The sequence below is a fragment of the Lepidochelys kempii genome, chromosome 13 (assembly GCF_965140285.1).
Source record: "Lepidochelys kempii isolate rLepKem1 chromosome 13, rLepKem1.hap1, whole genome shotgun sequence".
Taxonomy (NCBI): Eukaryota; Metazoa; Chordata; order Testudines; family Cheloniidae; genus Lepidochelys; species Lepidochelys kempii.
Genome location: NC_136392.1, coordinates 6501737 through 6525644, shown reverse-complemented (window position 1 = coordinate 6525644; position 23908 = coordinate 6501737). Strand labels below are relative to the sequence as shown.

Sequence of the window (23908 nt, the reverse complement as noted above, 5' to 3'; positions counted from 1 at the left end):
CCCTTTTTTAATGATTCCTAACATCCCGTTTGCTTTTTTGACTGCTGCTGCACACTGCGTGGATGTCTTCAGAGAACTATCCACGATGACTCCAAGATCTTTCTCCTGATTAGTTGTAGCTAAATTAGCCCCCATCATATTGTATGAATAGTTGGGCTTATTTTTTCCAATGTGCATTACTTTACATTTATCCACAATAAATTTCATTTGCCATTTAGTTGCCCAATCACTTAGTTTTGTGAGATCTTTTCGAAGATCTTCACAGTCTGTTTTGGTCTTAACTATATTGAGCAGTTTAGTATCATCTGCAAACTTTGCCACCTCACTGTTTACCCCTTTCTCCAGATCATTTATGAATAAGTTGAATAGGATTGGTCCTAGGACTGACCCTTGGGGAACACTACTAGTTTACCCCTCTCCATTCTGAAAATTTACCATTTATTCTGACCCTTTGTTCCCTGTCTTTTAACCAGTTCTCAATCCATGAAAGGATCTTCCCTCTTATCCCATGACAACTTAATTTACATAAGAGCCTTTGGTGAGGGAACTTGTCAAAGGCTTTCTGGAAATCTAAGTACACTATGTCCACTGGATCCCCCTTGTCCACATGTTTGTTGACCCCCTCAAAGAACTTTAATAGATTAGTAAGACATGATCTCCCTTTACAGAAACCATATTGACTTTTGTGCAACAATTTATGTTCTTCTATGTGTCTGACAATTTTATTCTTTACTATTGTTTCAACTAATTTGCTTGGTACTGACGTTAGGATTGCCAGGATCACCTCTAGAGCCCGCTTAAATATTGGCATTACATTAGCTATCTTCCAGATATTGAGTACAGTAGCTGATTTAAAGGACAGGTTACAAACCATAGTTAATAGTTCTGCAATTTTACATTTGAGTTCTTTCAGAACTCTTGGGTGAATGCCATCTGGTCCCAGTGACTTGTTACTGTTAAGTTTCTCAATTAATTCCAAAAAGTTGGGACTTAAAATGTTTGCTATCATCCTACTTGGACAAAACTTCCAAGTGAAAACAGAATAAAAAGCTGAACAAGGACATACGGGTTTGGTCCTTATTGGCTGGTCATTGGAAAGCAGGATATCTCACTCCATAAAATACAGGTATGAACTCTACCCGAACTTCTTGATTGGGAAATCCCTTGGGTTACTGGACTGCTTTCCTTGCCTCTCTGTGGTGCGCTAATGGGCCCTGTGCATGCTCACAGAATTTTTTAAAAAATACAGGGTTTGTGGGCTGAAATTGTGCTTATGCCCTCATATAGCGATATTAACTCTGGGGATGCTTCTAATGTAAGGCCGAGCAAACCAGTTTGGAAAAAAAACACCTCAAAGCTTTCCTTGTTCCTCAAGTGGAACACACATCCTCTCACCACGGCAAGGCTCCCTCCTTGCAACGTCGCTTTTTCACTGGTGCCTTTGTTGATCCAGTTGTGCGTCTTAGACAGCTGTGGGTCCCAGATGCTGCTGAAGTCCAGGTTTGCCTTACCCAAAGACTCCAGTTTTCATGTTGAATTTGGTGGCATCGGGTCAGAGCTTTTGGGATTCAGACTGAGGCTTTCTTTTGCAGGGAGGATGCAGGTGGGCAAGTTATTGGTGGTGGCGTTGGAAAGTACCTAACGCTCAAACCAGCACCCGTTGCATTCGCTGTGGATGGGGCCCCTCATGAGGTAGAGAAAACTGGAGAGGCCGACAGGAAAGTCCAAAGGCAGGGAGGAGTAGCTAATGGGAGGAGCAACCCTGGAAAGCTCTCGAGTCTCAGAGTCTCACTAAGCTTCAATTTTCTGACCGTGTTGAGCTTAACACTAGTTGTTGCTGAGCTACATGAGCGGCTGTCAGATGTGGCACAGACACAGAACTAGAGTTTTTACCATACCTCCCCTCTGATAACTATGGGCCAAATTATTGAATGCAGGTACCTGAAGAGCATCACAACTTCTGTGCATTCATGCTTGTTAAATTCACAAATCCCACTGTGGGGCCGGCATATGCAGATCATTGTGCTTGCACAGCAGCATTTGCAGGTGCAATTTTTGCAGCCTAGACACAAGTCCCTTAATATGCACAATGCCAAGAGGGCAGACAGATCTCCATTCTCATTCTTAATTGGCAGTCTTAACTGCAGTCATCAATTATTAAACCTGCCTTTGTCCAATAATTCACAATCTGCAGAATTCTGAGGTTCTATTGTTCCCATAATCCTTTAACATAAATACTGTATGGATCTGGGAGGTTCCAGGGCATAGTATGTGGTGATGTGGGAATTGTTTGCATGCTTCTTACAATTTGTTAGACAACGCATTGTCTTGTATAGAAAATGATCCATGGGACACCTAATAGAATTGATATAAAGTTCTGTTGTGGGCAGGGGAAAAACCCACCTGAAGGCATAAAACAAAGAAATGCTCTGTGATTAATGTCCTTGCAGAATACAGTGGCCCTGGGCAAGAGCGTCTTATGATGAATGTTTTGAAACTATAAACATCTCGGTGTTAAACAAATGATATTATCAGACAGCTCCTGTTCGGGTAGGATTCATGCCCTGTGCATTTTCCAGCGTTAACCTTTTGAAAATAGTGATGACTGAGGCAGCATGCTTGCCAAGTTTGATACCTTTGGTTTTGTCCTTTCCACTTGGTTTTGGCTTGAATACAAGATCTGTTTGATTGGTGACCCTGTTCAGCTGTGAAGGTTACTATAAAATTCAAAGCCTTAATCATATGAATAACCCTTACTCACACAAATATTTCCACTGAAGTAACAAACTCATTGTGATGTTGAGCTTTTGCAGAAATGGGCCCCAGGAGTTGTATATGTCCGAGTTGTATCCCCCCCGCCCCGACTATCTAAACCAGACTAGATTGGACATTGTCAGTTCTAAAAGATATTTATTATTTTCTTTTAATTTTTTTTTTTACCAGATTCTTTGTTGATGGAAGTATCTCATACAGAATCTAACTTTCTAGTATTGGTATCCCATACATATCAGACATTAATTCCAGACTGGACACACTGGTAAATGTGTACTGTTTAAGTTTTTTGTGTAGGAATTCATAACTGCCTGAAGTGATCTGCCTTGTATTCATCCTTGTCAAATACATACAGCAAAACCAAGTGTTGCTGATTGACATTCCCATCCCAACCCAATGTGACCTACGACTGTTTGATTATTAGTGCTGAATACTATAGCTGACCTCTAGGACTTGCTTTCCTGGTGGTGATAAGCAGAGCTAACTACAGACAGGGGCAAGCAGGAGTGATAGTTTTCTTCTTGCCTTTCTTCACAAACCTCACTCAGCTGCTGTGTATTTTCTAAATAATGTTAAAATAACCCCCAGAATGCTGCTCAGGACTACGACTAGTGTGGATGATGGTAAAAGTTAACAATGCAGAATGTGTGGTGGTGATGGGGAATAATCAGCCTCGAAGTTTTGGAGCAGTTATGGTCTGTCACCAATGAAATCATTCCCCCATGTTTTAAGACAGAAAAAAATAGCATCTGGTAATGTCTCCTCTTACATTGCATACTTACGAGCATATTTGTTTACTGTGAAGTATTCGGGAAAGATCAGCTGATTTTAGGCAAAATAAGATCTAGTTCAAACCAAATCCAGGGTGAATGGATTTTTGAGGGTCCCAACTTTCACTTTACTTTTCCCTCCGTGTTCTGGTCAGGACTAGCAATGGAAGGTACAAGCAAACTCACAAGACAGAAACCTTATGAGAACTAACAGAATCTTGCAATTCAAAGAGGTGTGGTTAAGCATCCAGACTCTTGTCTAAACTACTATAATCTCCAAGCCCATGGTGGCACATCCATCCCTGGCATGTAATCTAAAATGTCTCTGAAATTACACACATACACTTCATAGTGTTCTCTCATCCTAGGCTTCGACTTCATGATGGAAAGCTCATTAAGGACAGGCGCCACCACCTTCGAACGTACCCCAACTGCTTTGTTGCAAAGGAGCTTACAGACTGGCTGATTGACCACAAGGAAGCACCAGACCGAGAGACGGGCATCCGCCTAATGCAGAAGCTAATGGACCATTACATCATCCATCATGGTTTGTAAATTCTAGTTACCCTTTAACTTGCCCAAGAGAGAAAATTCAGTGTCTGGACTGGTCATTTCCCAGTCTGTTCCCACTTATCAGACTGACTTACTTATTTAGGATCCACTTCTGTAACCCTTTCTCGTGCGAGTACTTCAGCTGAAGTCAATGGAATGATCCCCTGGAGTTTGAGATGTGCAGAACTGGACTTCTGTTTAATTGCACTACTTCGCAGGTTGCACTGTGCTCACAGTCTCTTGCATTGCAGCCGCTCTAGAAGAGAGGCTGTGGCTGCACGTGAATGAAATAACCCTCGGAGGCGTGTCTCATGGGAAAAGGTGGAACAATAATGCAACTGGTTCTTGCTCAGTCACCCTGTCCTGAACACCAGGACGTCCCTGCAACATGGTTGTATTACGCAAACACTCAAAGGGCTGAAACTGCATGATAGAAGAAATTTAAAGAATGTAGTAAAATTCATTTTTACTGCACCAGCCTAGTGTCCCTTGACATTCCAGCTCATCTCTAGGGTGGGGACAGTGGGAGTGCAGCTTGCATGCCAGCGAGCGCTACACTGTGATCAGATTGTGGCATCCCAAGGGCCAATGCAAACATGCAGGAAAGCCTCCCGTGGAAATGAAAAACATACAGTGCCTTTTTCAAGGCCTGTCTTTAAAGACTCACTTGGCACCCAGCTCCAAACGGGTCCTGACCAATGGCTCCTACTATTCTGTCTCTTAATTTTTTTTTAACTTGCAACAGCTGTGCTTTATTTTTATACAAACACTGGCCTGGATCATGTTGTTAGATACCTGGGAAAGGCATGGTCCAGAGAACTGAGTATTGGAGCAAGAGAGAGGAATTCCTGAGGTTTAATCCTCACTCTGATGCTGACTTGCTCTATGCCTTCCTTGGTTAAATCTTTGCCTCCGTATCTCCATCTGAAAAATGGGCATAATAAAAATACTTTAATTCTTAGGGGCAGAGATTAGAATTAAAGCCCCAATTGCATAAATGCTTGCAGGATTAGGGTCTAACTTCTTAGGGTCCAGTGCTGGGAGTTCTAGAATCTTTTTTGTATATTCTCTCATGTTTAAACACGGCTGTTGCTATCTACATTCTAGCACAGTTAACCTGGTTGGCGTTAACAGATTTATTTCCCTTTCTTTTTGAGAGAACTGGACTGGCCCTGCCATGCTCTAGACCAGTGCTTCTGAAGCTATCTGATGTGGGGGGCTGGCATTTTTTCCCCCAATCTGCGCGCAGACCAGCAGCCCATGGCTCGTGGACCGGCACCGGTCCGCGGACCACCGCTTTGAGTAGCACTGCTCTAGACCACTGGGGCTGGAGACTGGTTTTCAGATGGTTCTTAGACAAATCCTTGTCTTCCCTGATGAAGGAAATAGTTTGAGAACTCTTCTGGCAACCGCTAGGTTGTAACTGTAGTAATAACAACTAGCTTTTATGTAGTGCTTTACATCAGTCAATCCTGACATAGTTTACAAAGGAGGTCAGAATCACTAAGGCACAGAGGGAAGAGATGTGCCCAAGGTCACCCAGCATCAGAGTTGGGTATCCTGAGTCCCAGGCCAGTGCACTGTTCACTCAGCCACACTACTTCATACACGGCAGCTAGGGTGAGGCTGTTTGTTGCTTGTGTTGACTGAGGCATAGGCAAGAGATTCGTTTAGGGTGAAACTCAGCCCTGCATAGAGGATCAGTACAAGACAGATGCACTTCTTAAAACCTGTCTGAGGACTTGTGGTCAGACTTGCATGGTGCATAAACGGTCCCTGGGCTGGTTCTTCACATGGGGTTGGATTTCACCCTTGGTGCATGGGCATGAAAGATGTTTGTGGGCACCTGCTGGTAGTGTGAAGAGTGGCTGTCTCACATTTAACTTTGATTTTACTAGAGATGAGTCTGGGCCAAAATCCCACATCAGATTAACCCCACTTCCTTGAAACTTGGAGATGTTTGGAACCAGATCCCAAGGCACTGGTGTTCCTGCTTTGGTGATCTGGTGGGAGACAATCCTCTGGATTAAAAACATCTAGCTGTTTAACACACAATCAAAAACTCCCAGGATGTTATCAGGAAACTAAAAATCCTCTTCCTGGAGAGAAAATCGCATGAGGGTTAATAACAAACTGCACCCTGCTTCCCAAAACTAAAGCCTCCGCACCTCTGGCAAAGCGGTGTCAAAGCAGGATTACCTATGAGCTCTGTCCCCAGCCTCATCCTGCCAGTGAAAATGGTAGCTCCATTTAGACTATAGAAAGGAATGCAATCAACTTGGTTTGCGAGGGGAGGAAAGGAGACGGGGAGGTGGGCAAGACAGCTCAGTTTATTTTTTAGCAGCGAATAAAAGTGAGCTTGCTCTCTCCCTCCCTGGAACAACAAAAAGCCAGAAGGGCCCATTCAGTCCTTTTGCATAACGCAGAATTTCACCCATTGATTCATACATCAAGCTCAATAACTGGTGGTTGAACTGGAGTGTGTCATCCAGACCCTCGGTCGTGACTGGTAGAATTCAAGTGCAGAGAATCTAGCACGCCCATTGGTCTTAAAGCCAAACCCTAGTTATACACACCCTTGTGACTGGGTATGGAATAAGCATCCACATTTTGCAGATATTTGCTGGTTTTTATAATGGGCCAAGCCAAAACCCCATAGTTGAATCAGACCCAAGCTTTGGGGCATCTGAGGTCCTCATACTTGATGCTAGAACCATCTTTACGGAGAGACTCAAACTACTCTCTGCACTTATTTAAATGAGTAGTCCTCTCTCTTTAATAGCACACAGAATGTAAGTTTTGCTGCCAGATCTCTTGCCTTCATTGAAGTCTTTCTGCACTGCTGCTTAACTTTGCAGGATGTAACATCTGTCCTTAGTGTCCAGTGCATGGACTCAAGCCATATAACCGTAGGGCACTTGAGGGAATGGAAAAGCCTCTGTGATTGACCAGCCGAGTGAACTTGTTGCGTGATGCGCACACTCTGCGATATACTTAACAAAGGCAAAATCTGCAACGGAGAGCAAATGGTCAGGGAAGGAGCAAGGGCGACTTGTGCTGAATGGGCCTGAATGTTCAGCTTTCAGCCGACAGTTTGGCAGAATACACTTCAGGCCTGTTTCCCCTGCAGGAGCAACACAAGGCTGGCTTGTGTATGTCACACAGAGCCTGACGCTGGCTGAAACCAAAATAAACACAGACTCCTAGGGTGCCTTCTTCCTGCAGTCTGGGACAGTGTGTACAAGCAAAGCCTTGGGCTGTGGTGAGGGGAGCTCCGGGGTCTGTGGGGCAGAGAGTACATGAGGCGATGGATTGCCTGATTCTTTCTCCGAGCATCCTGCCTCTCTAGTCTGGTTATAGGCCACGAGGAGGGGAAGGAGTCTAAAAAGATGATTTTTAAGAGCCGTGTCCAGTGTGTCCTCCAAAGAATTCAGTGTGTTCTCGTCTTGCTGGGGAGGTGATGGCTAGTTTGGCCCGAACACTCTCCCAAGTTCCCTTCTTCCTCAATTCTTCACTTCACACTCAGCCTTTTCTGAGGCTTGTAGAAGTTTTGATGACTCTCTCCAGCTTGTGTTTGCTCACCTTTCTTGGTTCTTTTCAGAAGCAAAAGGCCCCAAATCTCTCTCTCTTTCTGTATCTTGTGGCATATTTCTGGGCTGACTAGCAGCAGGAAGTGCTAGATGTTATGAGAGACCTTATTCATGTGACACTATTTATTCCTTCCGCACACCCCACCCAGAGGTGAGCATCCACCCTCTGAACAACGGACACCGCTCTCTTTCAGGCCTGCAGGATTTTAACCTCCAGTTTTGGAAGGAGGGTTGTAAAATGACCTTGCAGATTTCCTCTGGCTGAAAAGTTACAAAAATGTGTCTGTAAGTTGAGGGTTAGTCTGGTACATTTTTCCCCACAGAAAGTTTTAGGTGAAATGCCAAAAAACCAAAAATGTGCCCCATTTGTTTTCATCAGCATTTTATGTTTTCAGCTAAAATCTTTCAGTGATAAAACAAAATCTTCTATGGAAAGGAAACACGTTTCTTTTTGTGGAAAATCCTGTCACCAAAACCCCAAATTTCCCTCCAAATGATCAAGAGAGAACATGTTTGACTTAGTTGAGGGTGCAGAATACTGCGTGTATGCACAGGTAGAGTGGGTGTAGTTAATGTCTGTGGGAAAATGTACCTGTCCTGTGTTCTTGTCCAGCTCTGCCCCAGAAGTAGCTGCATGTTAGTGATCTTGTGACTATAGCTAACACCTTTTGGGCACTTCAGGATGGAAATGTAGATTATTTACAGAAATGACAATCAAAGGTGAATTTAAATAGCTGTTGCTTGTAACACCCAGGCACCTAGTGCAAAGTGGCAAACCTGTTGTGCTAAATGCTGGACAGACCAATGATTGGGGCAGTCCCCATATTAACTTAGTCTTTCAGACTTGTTAAGAAGAGTTTCTCACCCTATGAGATCTGGCATGACAGGGCAGATCCAAATGCGGGAGAGTACAAAATGAAGGCTGAAAATCCAGATTGTAGGGGCCAGATTTTCAAGAAGATCCTTTATCCATCACTCTCGATATTAGCGGGGGAAGGGAGATGGGATAATATGTCACTGTTCTCAGAGCTACTGCGCTCTGATGAAGAATCTGCCCACTGCATTCAGGCGCCTAAACAGGAGCTGAAAACCTCCCCTAAGCCCTTAACAACAGGAGTGTGGTAACACTGGAGTTCGCATTTACGCTCTCCTTATCGGAGCTGAGGAGGTGGAAGGCAGGTGCAGCTTTCCTTGACTTCAACCCCTCTTTTGTAGTGGAGTTTAGAAACAACCCCCTTGACCGCTGCGATGCAAACAGTCTCTCTGTTGTCATCGGCTGCCTGGTGAGAGATGGATACCTTGTACATTAGGCTGCCATGAATAAAAATACCCTCTCTTGCTGCCCTTTATTACAGCAGCCTGAAGGAGCAGCAATTAGTTCAGAGTTAACCATTAACACTTAACTCTGATTATTTGCCATCTTGCCAGCTATTTTTTTTTTTCCACCACCAGGTTGACAGTTTCAAAGAAACCCATTTTTTGATTAAAGTCTTTGGTACGCTGGGCGGGACCGAAGCTTTTGGTCACCAAAGACGTCATCCTTCCACGTTTCTGTTAATCACCTGTTGAATGCATGCGGCCGACTTTATTATTTCCTGATTTGTGATCATTTCTTTTTCTTAGTCCTCTAGTAAGAGGGCTCTCTGCTCACCTCCATGTGGAGAGAACTGCTGGGAATCTGGCTAGTTAAAATCCATTCCCCTTCCCCTCAGCGAGTCCCAACATCCTTGAGAGGGTCAAGAATAATACCATGAAATGCATTGCCTGGACTATTGCTTACTTGTGAGATATGATCTAACTAGGTACTATAGCATACACTGGGCCCAGAATTGGAAATTGGGTATTGTCTGCCAGGCCTTTAAGCTGCAAAAGTGCGTCTTCTTTCCATGGGCTCAAGCCTGTAAGACTCTGAGCATATTAACTTCCATTTATCCCTCTCCTTCCCATGAAACTGATTGTAATGCCATAGGAACCATCAACACCGCTGGGCAAAACCCCCTTAATCTCTAAAACAGCTGTGTGCTTGAATAGACTTCCTCCTGCCTGCCGCATCTTGTGTTTGTAGCTTTGCATTTTGTCACCATGAAGGCAATTCAGGGAGCACGTTTTTTAAGTCTTACCATAATACTTAGCACTAGAGCCAGTCAAGCTAAGGCAGGCATAGTTCTACGAAACATTCCTGAAGAAATGAACATTTTGTTTTTTACTCCAAACTTTCTGTGACATTTTTTATATGAGACTTCAAAAGGCAACTTTTTAAAATCTCTGATTAATTCTTCCTCTCCTGCCCGCCCCCCACAATTCAATAGGGAAAAAAAATCTTCCTTCTTATGGTGGGGTGGGATGTTTTTGTGTTTTTTTATTAATAGGTTGTTTCTTCCCACTGAAACAAAACTTTTTTTACAACAGGAAAAAACCTTTTTGACATGAACAACCCCTCCCAAACTTTTGACCTGCTCTACTTACCACTTAGTGCAAGCTCACCATGGATCTCAAAGCACTTTCCCTAAATGGGTATTATCCCTATTTTACAGGTAGGGGAAACTGAGGAAGAGAGGTGCTGTGACTTATTCAAGTTCAAACAGTAAGTCAGTGGGAGAGCTGAGCTCAGTTCTTCCAGGTCCTTAGAACAGTGGTCTGTCTCTGTGACCATATTGTCTCTCAATGGTCTCTCACATATCTGCACGCACCTCCCAGAGGGCATGTACAAATGAGGAATGCACAAATACCCAAGGTGTGCATGCAAATGAGGTGTGGTCCCTTAAATTAGGTGGCTATAGATGCATGCACCTAACTTTAAAGATCTGATGTCAGACCTGATGGATTGCCATGTGAATGAATCGGGCAGAGTGGATGCAGATTGATTGTGTGGAAAAATCTCTTTTATAGTTGCATTTAGATATCAAAGCTTCTGCAATAGGGGAAAAGGAATGTAAATATTCTGAGGCAATTGAATGGGTTTTTGGCTGCTACATTCCCCCCCACCCCCACCCCCTCTAAGCTTGCCTAAAAGTGGCAGTGGCTTTTTAACCCACCGGACTAGGAGAGGATTGCATTTCTTTTTTTAAGCTTATAGGTGAACTGCAACATTTAGACTTGAAAAAAAAGTCTTCCTTTTCCATTCAGTCATCTAATGAGAGCTCTAAATGTAGCTATTAAGGACCAGAACTTACTCCAGTTCCTTCCTGCAAAGTTCTGTGCATGTGACTGGCTGCCTGCCCCAAACATGGGTGTGCAGCTATTGTGCATGGGACCCTGTTTGGTGTTTGAATGCCCATCTGCCCTAGTGCATGCAGGAATGGTTTCTACACAGCTCATTGTAGTAATCATAAAGTTGGAGGTCTGGAACCTGGGCCACGGTGTACTGCCTGTACCTCCTAAATGACTGAAAACTGTGTTGTGCTCAGGCTGGAGTTTGCATTATGGGGTAGTGTTTAAGCCTGCAGTCCTGATGTCGTCTGCTTTGATTTTCTTTCCAGTTTGTGATGAACACTCAGACTACAAGGATGCCAAGTTGCTGTACCGTTTCCGCAAGGACGACGGGACCTTCCCTCTCAACAAGGATGTAAAGGTGTTCATGAGGGGGCAGAGCCTTTATGAGACGTACGTGAGTCCTTCCCTAAAAGGTCTATCACCGTGCAGGCTGCTGGCTGCCTTTGCAGCTCCAGAGTCAGGAATCTGAACCGTTGCCAATGTTTCTCTTGCGCCATCAACTGGTATCTCCAGCTCTGACTCCTTGCTGCCTTTCTCACTGCAGGACTATCTGGACTGAAGTGCAGAGATGGCTGTGAATTGGAATGCAGGATCAGAACTCTTTGCCGCTTTGGGGGGGGGAGTTCACATTCAGATCCAGATCTGGACTTCAAGCCATTGCTAATGAATATGGTTCACTATGGTTGAAGTGCTAGCCTAGGATTTGGGAGGTCTGGGTTTGAGGTCCTGCTTTGCCACAGACTTCCTGGGTGACCTTGGGCAAATCAGTTAGACTCTCTCTGCATCATTTTCCCCCTATACAATGGGACAACAGCACTGTCCTGCCTCACAGGGGTGTTGTGAGAATAATTGCATTAAAGTTTATGAGATGCTAAGATACTTTGGTAATGTGGGTGCTCCGACAAGTAGCTTAGATTCCATGGACAGCTTCCTTTCACTGAGGGGGAGGGGAAGAGGAAGACACAGAAACACACACATGCAAAGATGGGTTCTCTCTGTGTGTGGAGATTTTGCTAATTACTCCTCCAGGTCAAAAAACAGCTTCTTCTCTGAGTCTGACTGGGGAAATGGGCTGGAGAATCTGGATCTCTACATTCCAGTAAGCCTCTTAATAGGACTGGAAGGCAGAACACAAGTAGCTGATCAGCGTTGCTGCCCTCTTTTGTGGGTGTGGGGAAGCAGAGCTCTGGTAAGGTAGGAATGATTAAAAGGAGATGGGTCTTTCTGGGCTGTTGAATCCAGATGGCCCAGCCAATCTACCAACAGGGGGACCACACAGGGAGTCTGGCAAAGCTAGGAACTGATCTCAAATCTCACATCTTAACCACAGCCCTCCCCCTTCTCTCCGTTATTATCAGTTATCCAGTATGTTCTAGTGGTCCCAGCACAGGGCCGGGAACCTGGCGTTCCAGACGTTGAGCCTACTACTACTCCGTGCTGACCTTAAGCAAATCACTTAATCTCTGTGTTTTTATTTTTCTCCCATCTGCTAAATGGGAATGGAAAATACCGACCTTGCAGGGGCTGTCTTATATGATCAATGCTTTTACAGTGCTTCAAAAAGTATAAAAAAGCTATATGCAGGCTAACTATTCTGCCTGAAATGAAACCCTGGACAGGCTTGGTTTGGAATTGAGGAGCTAAATTCCAGAAGTTGTGTATAATCTCCTCACGCGAGTTATTTTCCTCTAAGGGAAACACAGGCTTGATGCCAGCAGGGATCCTCACCATTCTTCCTGCATTGAACTTGGATGCTGTTGCTGGCATCTCCCGTCATGTGACGCATTTCTTGGCTTCTGTTAGAGCAGATTGAAAAACGTTAGTAGTTTGTCTTGGAAAACTTTGAAAAAATTTAACTTTTTTCCAAATTTTCATGTGTGTGTTTGTTTTTTTGCATTTTACAAAACAACCATAAGGTTCTGGGATTTTGAAACCCGCCTCCCCCCGCCCAACTTTTTTGGCTTCTTGGTTTCCCCACCCCCCTCCTTTTCCAGTGGCAAATTTGGAGGCAGGGGAGAAAAATCACAACTGACACCAATTCTATCTCAATGCCTGGGGTTTTTGGGGGTTTTTTTTTTTTGGCTTTTGGGGTTCATTTTTTGTTTTTTTTTCAACCCCCTCCAGTTCTAAATCTTGGAACGGGTCTCTTCCTAGAATCAGATCCAGTGCTGGGTTTAAACTCGTTTCAGCCACGAAGGGCGCGTCAATGCTACAGCGACGCAGGACGGCAACTGCAACTGTGTTATTGTCGCACCGCCATGTGGATGCTTCCTGCGTCGAGGGCAGCGGTTTTCCCATGGATGTGGTGACTCCATCTCTCCAAGGAGCTGCAGCTAGGTTGAGGGAAGACTTCTCCCGTCAAACTTGCCACGTTTACACCAGGGAGGAGGTGGCCCTAATTCCGGTGCTCAGGACACTGAGCAATGTAGCTAGCCTGGTCTAGTTTTTAAGTGTAGGCCAGGCCCAGGATTGGCAGAAGCACCCTTTAAATGTGTGTGGGGGAGGGGGAGGGCACAGACACCTGAATTGTGGGACCACCCCCCCAAAAGCCCACCCTCACGCTGTCCCTGACTGCGAGGTGCCACTCCTGTGCTGCCTCTTCCCTCCCAAGATCCCACTCGCTCCTCTCCACCCCCTTCTCCCCTTGTCCCTCATACTTATGGCCGGAAAAAGTGGAAGGGCCATGGGCCCCCTGGGCCCCTCTGTTCCGCTGCCCCTGGCCAGGGCTAAATTACTTCTGTACCTGGTGGTTTCAAGCACTCACTCATCTTAATGCTGTGTTGTGGCTAAGCACCTAGCAATCAGAATCTCAAACTGCAGCTGAAGTGGGAACCCACCCTTGGGCAAACTTGTGCAGAACTCGGCATGTGCTGTCTGTCCTCTGTTGGACCCATGTTCTGACTTTAATCTGTCAGAAATTAGCAGATTAAGGCTATACTTCTGTTGTTGTGCTATTTGCTAAACAAAATAGCATAAATCCTGGTCTATGCTAGAAAAATCCATACCCCTGAGTGGTGTAGTTAAGCCAATCTAACCCTCAGTGTAGACAGCATGAGGTGGATGGAGAATTCTTTCATCGACCTAGCTACCGCCTCTCAGGGAGGTGATTTACCTATACTGACAGGAGACCCCCCCTCCCCCTCCTTTCAGCATAGGTAGTGTCTACAATGAAGTGCTCATGGCGATCAGGGGAAGTCCCGGACGACTGGAAAAAGGCTAATGTAGTGCCCATCTTTAAAAAAGTGAAGAAGGAGGATCCTGAAAACTACAGGCCAGTCAGCCTCACCTTAGTCCCTGGAAAAATCATGGAGCAGGTCCTCAAGGAATCAATTCTGAAGCACTTAGAGGAGAGGAAAGTGATCAGGAACAGTCAGCATGGATTCACCAAGGGCAAGTCATGTCTGACTAATCTAATTGCCTTCTATGACGAGATAACTGGCTCTGTGGATGTGGGGAAAGCAGTGGACGTGTTGTTCCTTGACTTTAGCAAAGCTTTTGACACGGTCTCCCACAGCATTCTTGCCAGCAAGTTAAAGAAGTATGGGCTGGATGAATGGACTATAAGGTGGATAGAAAGTTGGCTAGATTGTCGGGCTCCACGGGAAGTGATCAATGGCTCCATGTCTAGTTGGCAGCCGGTATCAAGTGGAGTGCCCCAAGGGTCGGTCCTCAGGCTGTTTTTGTTCAATATCTTCATTAATGATCTGGAGGATGGTGTGGATTGCACCCTCAGCAAGTTTGCAGATGACACTAAACTGGGAGAAGAGGTAGATACGCTGGAGGGTAGGGATAGGAGACAGAGGGACCTAGACAAATGAGAGGATTGGGCCAAAAGAAATCTGATGAGATTCAACAAGGACAAGTGCAGAGTCCTGCACTTAGGACGGAAGAACCCCATGCACCGCTACAGACTAAGGACCGAGTGGCTCGGCAGCAGTTCTGCAGAAAAGGACCTAGGGGTTACAGTGGACAAGAAGCTGGATATGAGTCAACAGTGTGCCCTGGCTGCCAAGAAGGCCAGTGGCATATTGGGATGTATAAGTAGGGGCATTGCCAGCAGATCGAGGGAGGTGATCATTCCCCTCTATTCGACATTGGTGAGGCCTCATCTGGAGTACTGTGTCCAGTTTTAGGCCCCACGCTACAAGAAGGATGTGGAAAAACTGGAAAGAGTCCAGCGGAGGGCAACAAAAATGATTAGGGGACTGGAACACATGACTTATGAGGAGAGGCAGAGGGAACTGAGATTGTTTAGTCTGCAGAAGAGAAGAATGAGGGGGGATTTGATAGCTGCTTTCAACTGCCTGAAAGGGGGTTCCAAAGAGGATGGATCTAGACTGTTCTCAGTGGTAGCAGATGACAGAACAAGAAGTAATGATCTTAAGTTGCAGTGGGGGAGGTTTAGGTTGGATATTAGGAAAAACTTTTTCACTAGGAGGGTGGTGAAACACTGGAATGCATTACCTAGGGAGGTGATGGAATCTCCTTCCTTAGAAGTTTTTAAGGTCAGGCTTGACAAAGCCCTGGCTGGGATGATTTAGTTGGGGATTGGTCCTGCTCTGAGCAGGGGGTTGGACTAGATGACCTCCTGAGGTCCCTTCCAACCCTGATATTCTGTGATTCTATAGTACTGCTGTAGCATTTCAATTGTAGACAAGCCCTAAGAAATGCATTTGGAAGGTATCTAGCTGTTTGCATATGTGGGGTTAGGGCACCCTCTTGAGGACACATCAGTTTTAACCTTCCAGAATTCAGGAAACCGCGGCTTTAACTGCATTTAAGCTGTGCCCTTTCTAGCAGTTTAGATTTTCAGGGGGTTACAGGAACCTTTTGTTGCTTTTTGGCTCGCGTGCTCTGTCTTGCTTTGAGTTGGCCTTGAATTGGCTGTGCTGAAACCACCTCTTGTGCCTGAATTTGATTCAAATCCACGTGAAAGGAACATGTTTTGCATGGGTTCACCTGAAACAAGCAAAACTCACATGCTGCCTTTCTAACTTGGCTTTGGGTTCTGTTACAATTACTTGCACAGCTCATTATGGCTAATCTTTTCAAAATTAGCTGGTGTTTTCCATTGCGCATTAAAGTATTGAGTGACTCACCTGTCTCCTCAGCTGTGTTTTGAATGAGACCTAGAATTTAGGTTCTGATCATGTGGGTTAAACACCTCATTTAAAAGGCTTTTTCTCACCATAGTTGTCTTAAGCAATTGGGCTTTTGCCATTTCCCTTGGGAGCCCAATGGCTATCTATATGAGAAAACTGCATCAGTTTTAAATAAAGGAGCGGTTTTAAACTGATGTGGTTAAACCACCACAATAGGCTGTGTGGATATTTATTTCATCTTAGCTTAAACTGATTCCTGGAGAGTCTACATTAGGGTTTGAACTGGCTTAATTCAGTTTAAAATTGCCCCTTTAGCTAAACCAGTGCAGATTTTGTGGGCAAACAAAGTACACTCATTGGAAGCTTACCCTACTGTTCAGCCTGCAATGTTCCTTTCCTTAATTTTGTCCGGCCACACTTAGCTGTACCACCATAAGCAGTTCTCCTTTCATGATGTTCACACCTTCAAAATCCTTAGGTAATTATTATCCCTCCATCACTGTGTAGCCAAGCTATGCTTTGTTCTTTGGTCCTTCCTCATACAGCAGCACTTCCAGCCTTTGTAGCCCAATAAACCATATCCTCAGTGAGGAGTGAGTATTTATTTATGGTGGAACTGAAAGTAGAAGCTTGGACAGGCTACTCTGTTTACCTCTCATGTCTCCATGCTGGGGAAGAGTCTTCCTTTCCTTGAGGACTTCTGTTTTTCTCAACCATTCCAGCATGCCCATCTCCTTTAAAACCCAATCAAATCCATGAAACATCCTAGACAGTCTTTATGGTTCTTACTGGCTTTGATGTTACCATGAGACTCATCTTCTGGGTCCTCCACATACAGCATTCTGACATGGGAACAACGTCATTCCAAAAACTGCCCTAAGCTAATGGCTCAAGAGGGGAAAGTCTGACACTTGGAGTTACATAATCAAGCATATTATGGTGTAGCAAGATGTGTGGGGTTCCCCCACTGTTTATTTTCTCTCTGCTCATGACAGGTGGGACAACCAATGCTTCAGTTGGCTTTAGCTCCTGCCATGCTGCTTGTGTAGTTATAGGGCTAAAGAAAAGATCACTCTTCTGGATCCACCCCGCTCCTTACCCCTTGGCATGTCTCTTCTCTGTGCCAGGCTGATCAATGTAGAAGACTCCATACTGAAGGCAAGAGAGGAGAATTCTGTGAAGTACCAGAGGACATTCCTGGGCTGTGAAATGATTGACTGGCTCATCCAGGAAGGGGAGACAGCAAACAGAAAGGAAGCTGTGGAGCTGGGCCGAGCACTGCTGGAACATGGGATCGTTCAGCATGGTATGCCGAAATTCCTGGGGATGGGGAAGAAAGGTGAAGGATGGGGCTAGCTATCATTGCTTTGCTTGGAACAACCCCGCATTTATAACAAGTAACAAAGGCTGGTCATGTGCCGAGAGCTAGTTTCTACTTGGAGACAGCAGTGGGTCCATTTAGTTCTATTTTTAGAAGAGGGGCCCTCTGGGCACGCTGCTGTCACCCTTGAATGTTTGAGACGGAATCTGAGTCACTTTTTGGCATCTCTTCAAAGTGTCATTCCCAAGCCAGAGAACGGGGATTCACATCTGGATTTCGAGACACTCGAAGCCTGCTCGTGCACACGCTCGGTGTCTTTCTCCCTTTCTCACACACGCACAGAGGGATCACATCTGAGATTCCCCGCCGACATTATAATGGAAGAAATAAGGCAGTTGAAGTGGAGGGGCTCATTCAATATCTGACCCATTTCTAAGGCCGCATATGTCGGAGGGCTCGTCTACATGGCGAGTTACTGCGGAGCAAGTCCGGGTGTGAATCGGCAGCACGCTCTGAATTTGCTTGTCCAGAGAAACAATTTGCTTGTCCAGAGAAACAATGTAAACAGCCCCGATAGAGCAGCACCACTTCTCTCCTCCTACCACCACCTCCTCCTCCTCCGACCAACGGGGAAAAAAAAAATCTCATTCCTGCCGATGAGCCCATGCCTCACTGCTCATCAACTTAACATCCTGTCAGTTATTTCTGTACCACCAGTAAACCCAACGCTAGCTTGTAATAACCCCAGCCTTACTGGCCTGTGGGATTTTCCACTGGAATATTTTTTACTGGACGTTATCAACATTACTTTGGTGTGCTCCTGCAATGCAAGGCATTGTGGGAGGTGTAGTCCCACACCCTGCCATGCCTGGCTGTTAGAGAGGCGGGGGTTGGGAGGTGAAGGGATGAGGCTGAATCCCATGGCTGGGTTTGATAATGGAATAGCCCTTTTCCCTCCCCCACCAGACCCTTGTGATACTGAAAAGGGGAATAAGAACACACCCTGTCTTGAAAATCCTGAGCATTAAAAAAAATCCTGAATCAGGCTCCCCAAAAGCCCGAGGCTTTAAAAATAATGATTGTTGGGCTCCTTCTATTTGCCTTCTGGTTTCTGAGCTTTAGGTTCGGTTTTAGCCTTTGGGGGGGGGGGGTCATGGTTTCAAGCTTTTCTCTGCAACCCTGAGGATTAGAAACTCACATTCTGTTTTTTAATGAAAGCTGAGCGTCTCCCCTGCTCACATGACTCCAGGAGCTGGGACTTTAATAAAAGAAAAACACCAAATATTGCGACACTCACTGGAACTTGTAACACTGCAAAGGGTGCACTGGTAATACTGCAGCAGGTCTCCTCCTCCAGCCTTGCTGCTGAATGGCAAATATTAGCTACCCTTTGTCATGAGACCCCCCCCGACAGCCGCTCTACCCTTTCCTGTTCTCTTCCCAGTCTCCAGCAAGCACCACTTCTTTGACAGTAACCTGCTCTACCAGTTCCGGATCAACTTCCGCCGGAGGCGACGGCTCACGGAGCTGCTCAACGAGAACTTGCCCCGGGCTTTGTCGGAGAGCCCTGACAGCCCCTTCTGCCTCCGCAAGCTCAACCCGGAGCAAGGCAACTCCAGCTTCCTCTCGGGTAATCAGGGATACTGGGGTGGGGCCTTGGCTGGAAGGGGCAGGGCCTTTAAATCCCTGGGCCCGGCCGCCGCTGCTACCCCGGAAGTCCGTCGGCAATTTAAAGGGCCCGGGGTGCCGGCTGCGGTAGCGGTGGCCGGGAGCCCTGGGCCCTTTAAATCACCACCGGAGCCCCATGGTAGCAGCAGTGGCAGCCGGTAGCCCTGGGCCCTTAAAATCGCCGCCAGAGCCCCCTAGTAGCAGTAGCAGGCACGGTGGCCAGGAGCCCTGGGGCTCGGGCAGCGATTTAAAGGGTCAGGAGCTCCAGCCACTGCCAGGAGCCCAGGGCCCCTTTAAATCACCGCTGGAGCCCCAGGGCTCCCTGCTGCTGCTGCTACCCCAGGGCTCTGGCAGCGGGGCTCTGGCACTGATTTAAAGGGCCAGGGGCTCTGACCGCTGCCGGGAGCCCCCGGGGAAGCTGCCGGTACGGTCGGCTGTGTATCGGCTCTTGCCGGTACGCCATACCGGATTGCAGGGAGAACTGGAAGTCCTGGCACAGTCAAGGAATTATGGTGTGATAGGAATAACAGAGACTTGGTGGGATAACTCACATGACTGGAGTACTGTCATGGATGGATATAAACTGTTCAGAAAGGACAGGCAGGGCAGAAAAGGTGGGGGAGTAGCACTGTATGTAAGGGAGCAGTATGACTGCTCAGAGCTCCGGTATGAAACTGCAGAAAAACCTGAGTGTCTCTGGATTAAGTTTAGAAGTGTGAGCAACAAGGGTGATGTCGTGGTGGGAATCTGCTTTAGACCACCGGACCAGGGGGATGAGGTGGACGAGGCTTTCTTCCGGCAACTCACGGAAGTTACTAGATCGCAGGCCATGGTTCTCATGGGAGACTTCAATCACCCTGATATCTGCTGGGAGAGCAATATAGCGGTGCACAGACAATCCAGGAAGTTTTTGGAAAGGGTAGGGGACAATTTCCTGGTGCAAATGCTGGAGGAACCAACTAGGGGCAGAGCTCTTCTTGACCTGCTGCTCACAAACTGGGAAGAATTAGTAGGGGAAGCTAAAGTGGATGGGAACCTGGGAGGCAGTGACCATGGTAATTAAATATTCATGGTAAATAGGCCCAATGGCCTGTGATGGGTTTTTAGATGGGGTAAGATCCAAGTTACCCAGGAAAGAATTTTCTGTAGTATCTGGCTGATGAATCTTGCCCATATGCTCAGGGTTTAGCTGATCGCCATATTTGGGGTCGGGAAGGAATTTTCCTCCAGGGCAGATTGGAAGGCCCTGGAGGTTTTTCGCCTTCCTCTGTAGCATGGGGCACGGGTCACTTGCTGGAGGATTCTCTGCTCCTTGAGGTCTTCAAACTACAATTTGGGGACTTCAATAGCACAGATATAGGTGTGAGGTCTTTTTTAGGAGTGGTGGGTGAAATTCTGTGGCCTGCATTGTGCAGGAGGTCAGACTGGAAGATCATAATGGTCCCTTCTGACCTAAATATCTATGAATCTATGAGATGGTAGAGTTCAGGATCCTGACACAGGGAAGAAAGGAGAGCAGTAGAATTCAGACCCTGGACTTCAGAAAAGCAGACTTTGACTCCCTCCGGGAACTGATGGGCAGGATCCCCTGGGAGAATAACATGAAGGGGAAAGGAGTCCAGGAGAGCTGGCTGTATTTTAAAGAATCCTTTTTGAGGTTACAGGGACAAACCATCCCGATGTGTAGAAAGAATAGTAAATATGGCAGGTGACCAGCTTGGCTTAACAGTGAAATCCTTGCTGATCCTGAACACAAAAAAGAAGCTTACAAGAAGTGGAAGATTGGACAAATGACCGGAGATGAGTATAAAAATATTGCTCGGGGATGCAGGAGTGAAATCAGGAAGGCCAAATCACACCTGGAGTTGCAGCTAGCAAGAGATGTTAAAAGTAACAAGAAGGGTTTCTTCAGGTATGTTAGCAACAAGAAGAAAGTCATTCAGTAAGGGGCCCACACTTTCCTTGAGGGAGGCAACCTAGTGACAGAGGATGTGGAAAAAGCTAATGTACTCAAAGCTTTTTTTGCTTCTGTCTTCACGAACAAGGTCAGCTCCCAAACTACTGCACTGGGCAGCATAGCATAGGGAGGAGGTGACCAGCCCTCTGTGGAGAAAGAAGTGGTTCTGGACTATTTAGAAAAGCTGGACGAGCACAAGTCAATGGGGCCGGATGTGCTACATCTGAGAGTGCTAAAGGAGTTGGCGGATGTGATTGCAGAGCCATTGGCCATTATCTCTGAAAACTCATGGCTATCTGGGGAAGTCCTGGACGACTGGAAAAAGGCTAATGTAGTGCCCATCTTTAAAAAAGGGAAGAAGGAGGATCCTGGGAACTACAGGCCAGTCAGCCTCACCTCAGTCCCTGGAAAAATCATGGAGCAGGTCCTCAAGGAATCAATTCTGAAGCACTTAGAGGAGAGGAAAGTGATCAGGAACAGTTGGCATGGATCCACCAAGGGCAAGTCATGCCTGACTAATCTAATTGCCATCTATGATGAGATAACTGGCTCTGTGGATGAGGGGAAAGAAGTGGACATATTGTTCCTTGACTTTAGCAAAGCTTTTGACACGGTCTCCCACAGTATTCTTGCCAGCAAGTTAAAGAAGTATGGGCTGGATGAATGGACTATAAGGTGGATAGAAAGTTGGCTAGATTGTCGGGCTCCACGGGTAGTGATCAATGGCTCCATGTCTAGCTGGCAGCCGGTATCAAGTGGAGTGCCCCAAGGGTCGGTCCTCAGGCTGGTTTTGTTCAATATCTTCATAAATGATCTGGAGGATGGTGTGGATTGCACACTCAGCAAGTTTGCAGATGACACTAAACTGGGAGGAGAGGTAGATACGCTGGAGGGTAGGGATAGGATACAGAAGGACCTAGACAAATTAGAGGATTGGGCCAAAAGAAATCTGATGAGGTTCAACAAGGACAAGTGCAGAGTCCTGCACTTAGGACGGAAGAATCCCATGCACCGCTACGGACTAGGGACCAAATGGCTCGGCAGCAGTTCTGCAGAAAAGGACCTAGGGGTTACAGTGGACAAGAAGCTGGATATGAGTCAACAGTGTGCCCTTATTGCCAAGAAGGCCAATGGCATTTTGGGATGTATACGTAGGGGCATTGCCCGCAGATCGAGAGACGTGATTGTTCCCCTCTATTCGACATTGGTGAGGCCTCATCTGGAGTACTGTGTCCAGTTTTGGGCCCCACACTACAAGAAGGATGTGGAAAAATTGGAAAGAGTCCAGCGGAGGGCAACAAAAATGATTAGGGGACTGGAACACATGACTTATGAGGAGAGGCTGAGGGAACTGGGGATGTTTAGTCTGCGGAAGAGAAGAATGAGGAGGGATTTGATAGCTGCTTTCAACTACCTGAAAGGGGGTTCCAAAGAGGATGGATCTAGACTGTTCTCAGTGGTAGCTGATGACGGAACAAGGAATAATGATCTCAAGTTGCAGTGGGGGAGGTTTAGGTTGGATATTAGGAAAAACTTTTTCACTAGGAGGGTGGTCAAACACTGGAATGCGTTACCTAGGGAGGTGGTAGAATCTCCTTCCTTAGATATTTTTAAGGTCAGGCTTGACAAAGCCCTGGCTGGGATGATTTAGTTGGGGATTGGTCCTGCTTTGAGCAGGGGGTTGGACTAGATGACCTCCTGAGGTCCCTTCCAACCCTGATATTCTATTCTACGTACCGGCTTACTTTCATCTCTGCCTGTGATGTGTATATAGGGGAATCTGAAGTAAGATTAGAGATACTCTTACTCTTTATCTCTGTATCTGGCATTGGTATGACCACTGCTGGAATCCTGTGTCCAGTTCTGGTGCCCACAGCTCAAGAAGGATGTTGATAAATTGTAGAGTGTTCTGAAAAGAGCCACAAGAATGAGTAAAGGATTAGAAAACATGCTCGTAGTGATAGACTCAAGGCGCTCAATCGATTTAGCTTAAACAGAAGGTTAAGGGGTGATGATCACAGTCCATAAGTGTCAACATGTGGAACAAATATTTAAAAATGGGCTCTCCAATATAGCAGAAAAAGGTACAACACAATCCAATGGCTGGAAGTTGAATCTAGACAAATTTAGACCGGTAATAAGACGTACATTCGCAATGGTGGGAGGGAGTAATTAACCATTGGAATAAATGACCAAGGGTCATGGTGGATTCTCCAACACTGACAATTTTAAAATGAAGATTGGATGGTTTTCTGAAATAAATCGGGGGATTATTGTGGGGCAGTTGTCTGGCCTGTGTTATCCAGGAGGCCAGTCTACGCGATCACAGTGGTCCCCTCACACCCACACACCTTGCTCGGTAAAGACTAATGAAGGGAGATCCTCTGAAGGTTGAGAGTTTCCAAAATCATTCAGACCTCCTGAGTCTGCAAAAGTGGGCTGGGTATTTTGTAAGGACTGAATTCCTTGGCTGAGGGCATGTGGACGGGTGTGCATTGAGGGGGAGGAGAACCACCTCTCTGACAGTCAAACCTGGGCTGAAAAAGCAGGCCAAACTCTAGCCAAACCAGTCTGCTCGCCCCTAGCCAAGATCTGGGAGGAGTTATATCTGTGTCTTTCAGTCCAGCCCAACAAGGAGATCAAAATAGTCTCAGCAGTTCGGAGGAGCAGCGTCACCTCTCTTGCCGGAAGTTCCAACCCCTATTTCACTCCTACACCCAGCCTGGGATTCCTGCCAGCAGCTGAATGCAACCCCAAATCAGGTGAGGTCTCACATTTCAGTGCCACTTATCTAATGCTCAGAAGGGCTGAAGAGATTACATTAGACTTGAGACTAGTGATAAGAAGGCTAATTTCAACAGGCCTAAAAGGAAAGGGCAGAATTGCACGAACAGGGCTAGGGAAGTTCATCTTACATGCAGTAGCTCAATTCCTGTTCTAGTGCATGGGGCCGATGACAGTGT

General features: G+C 46.2%; 1 protein-coding gene across 20 annotated transcripts in view; it reads left to right on the top strand.

The window, feature by feature from the left end:
- Nucleotides 1-23908, top strand: part of ARFGAP1 (ARF GTPase activating protein 1) — a 96900-nt gene that overhangs the window by 65258 nt on the left and 7734 nt on the right. For all 20 annotated transcript variants that reach the window (XM_073309085.2, XM_073309080.2, XM_073309081.2 and 17 more), the window contains 5 exons: nucleotides 3911-4089; nucleotides 11164-11287; nucleotides 17127-17305; nucleotides 18765-18950; nucleotides 23567-23707. In XM_073309085.2, the coding sequence (XP_073165186.1) occupies nucleotides 3911-4089; nucleotides 11164-11287; nucleotides 17127-17305; nucleotides 18765-18950; nucleotides 23567-23707 (809 nt within the window). The remainder of the gene's footprint in view (nucleotides 1-3910; nucleotides 4090-11163; nucleotides 11288-17126; nucleotides 17306-18764; nucleotides 18951-23566; nucleotides 23708-23908) is intronic.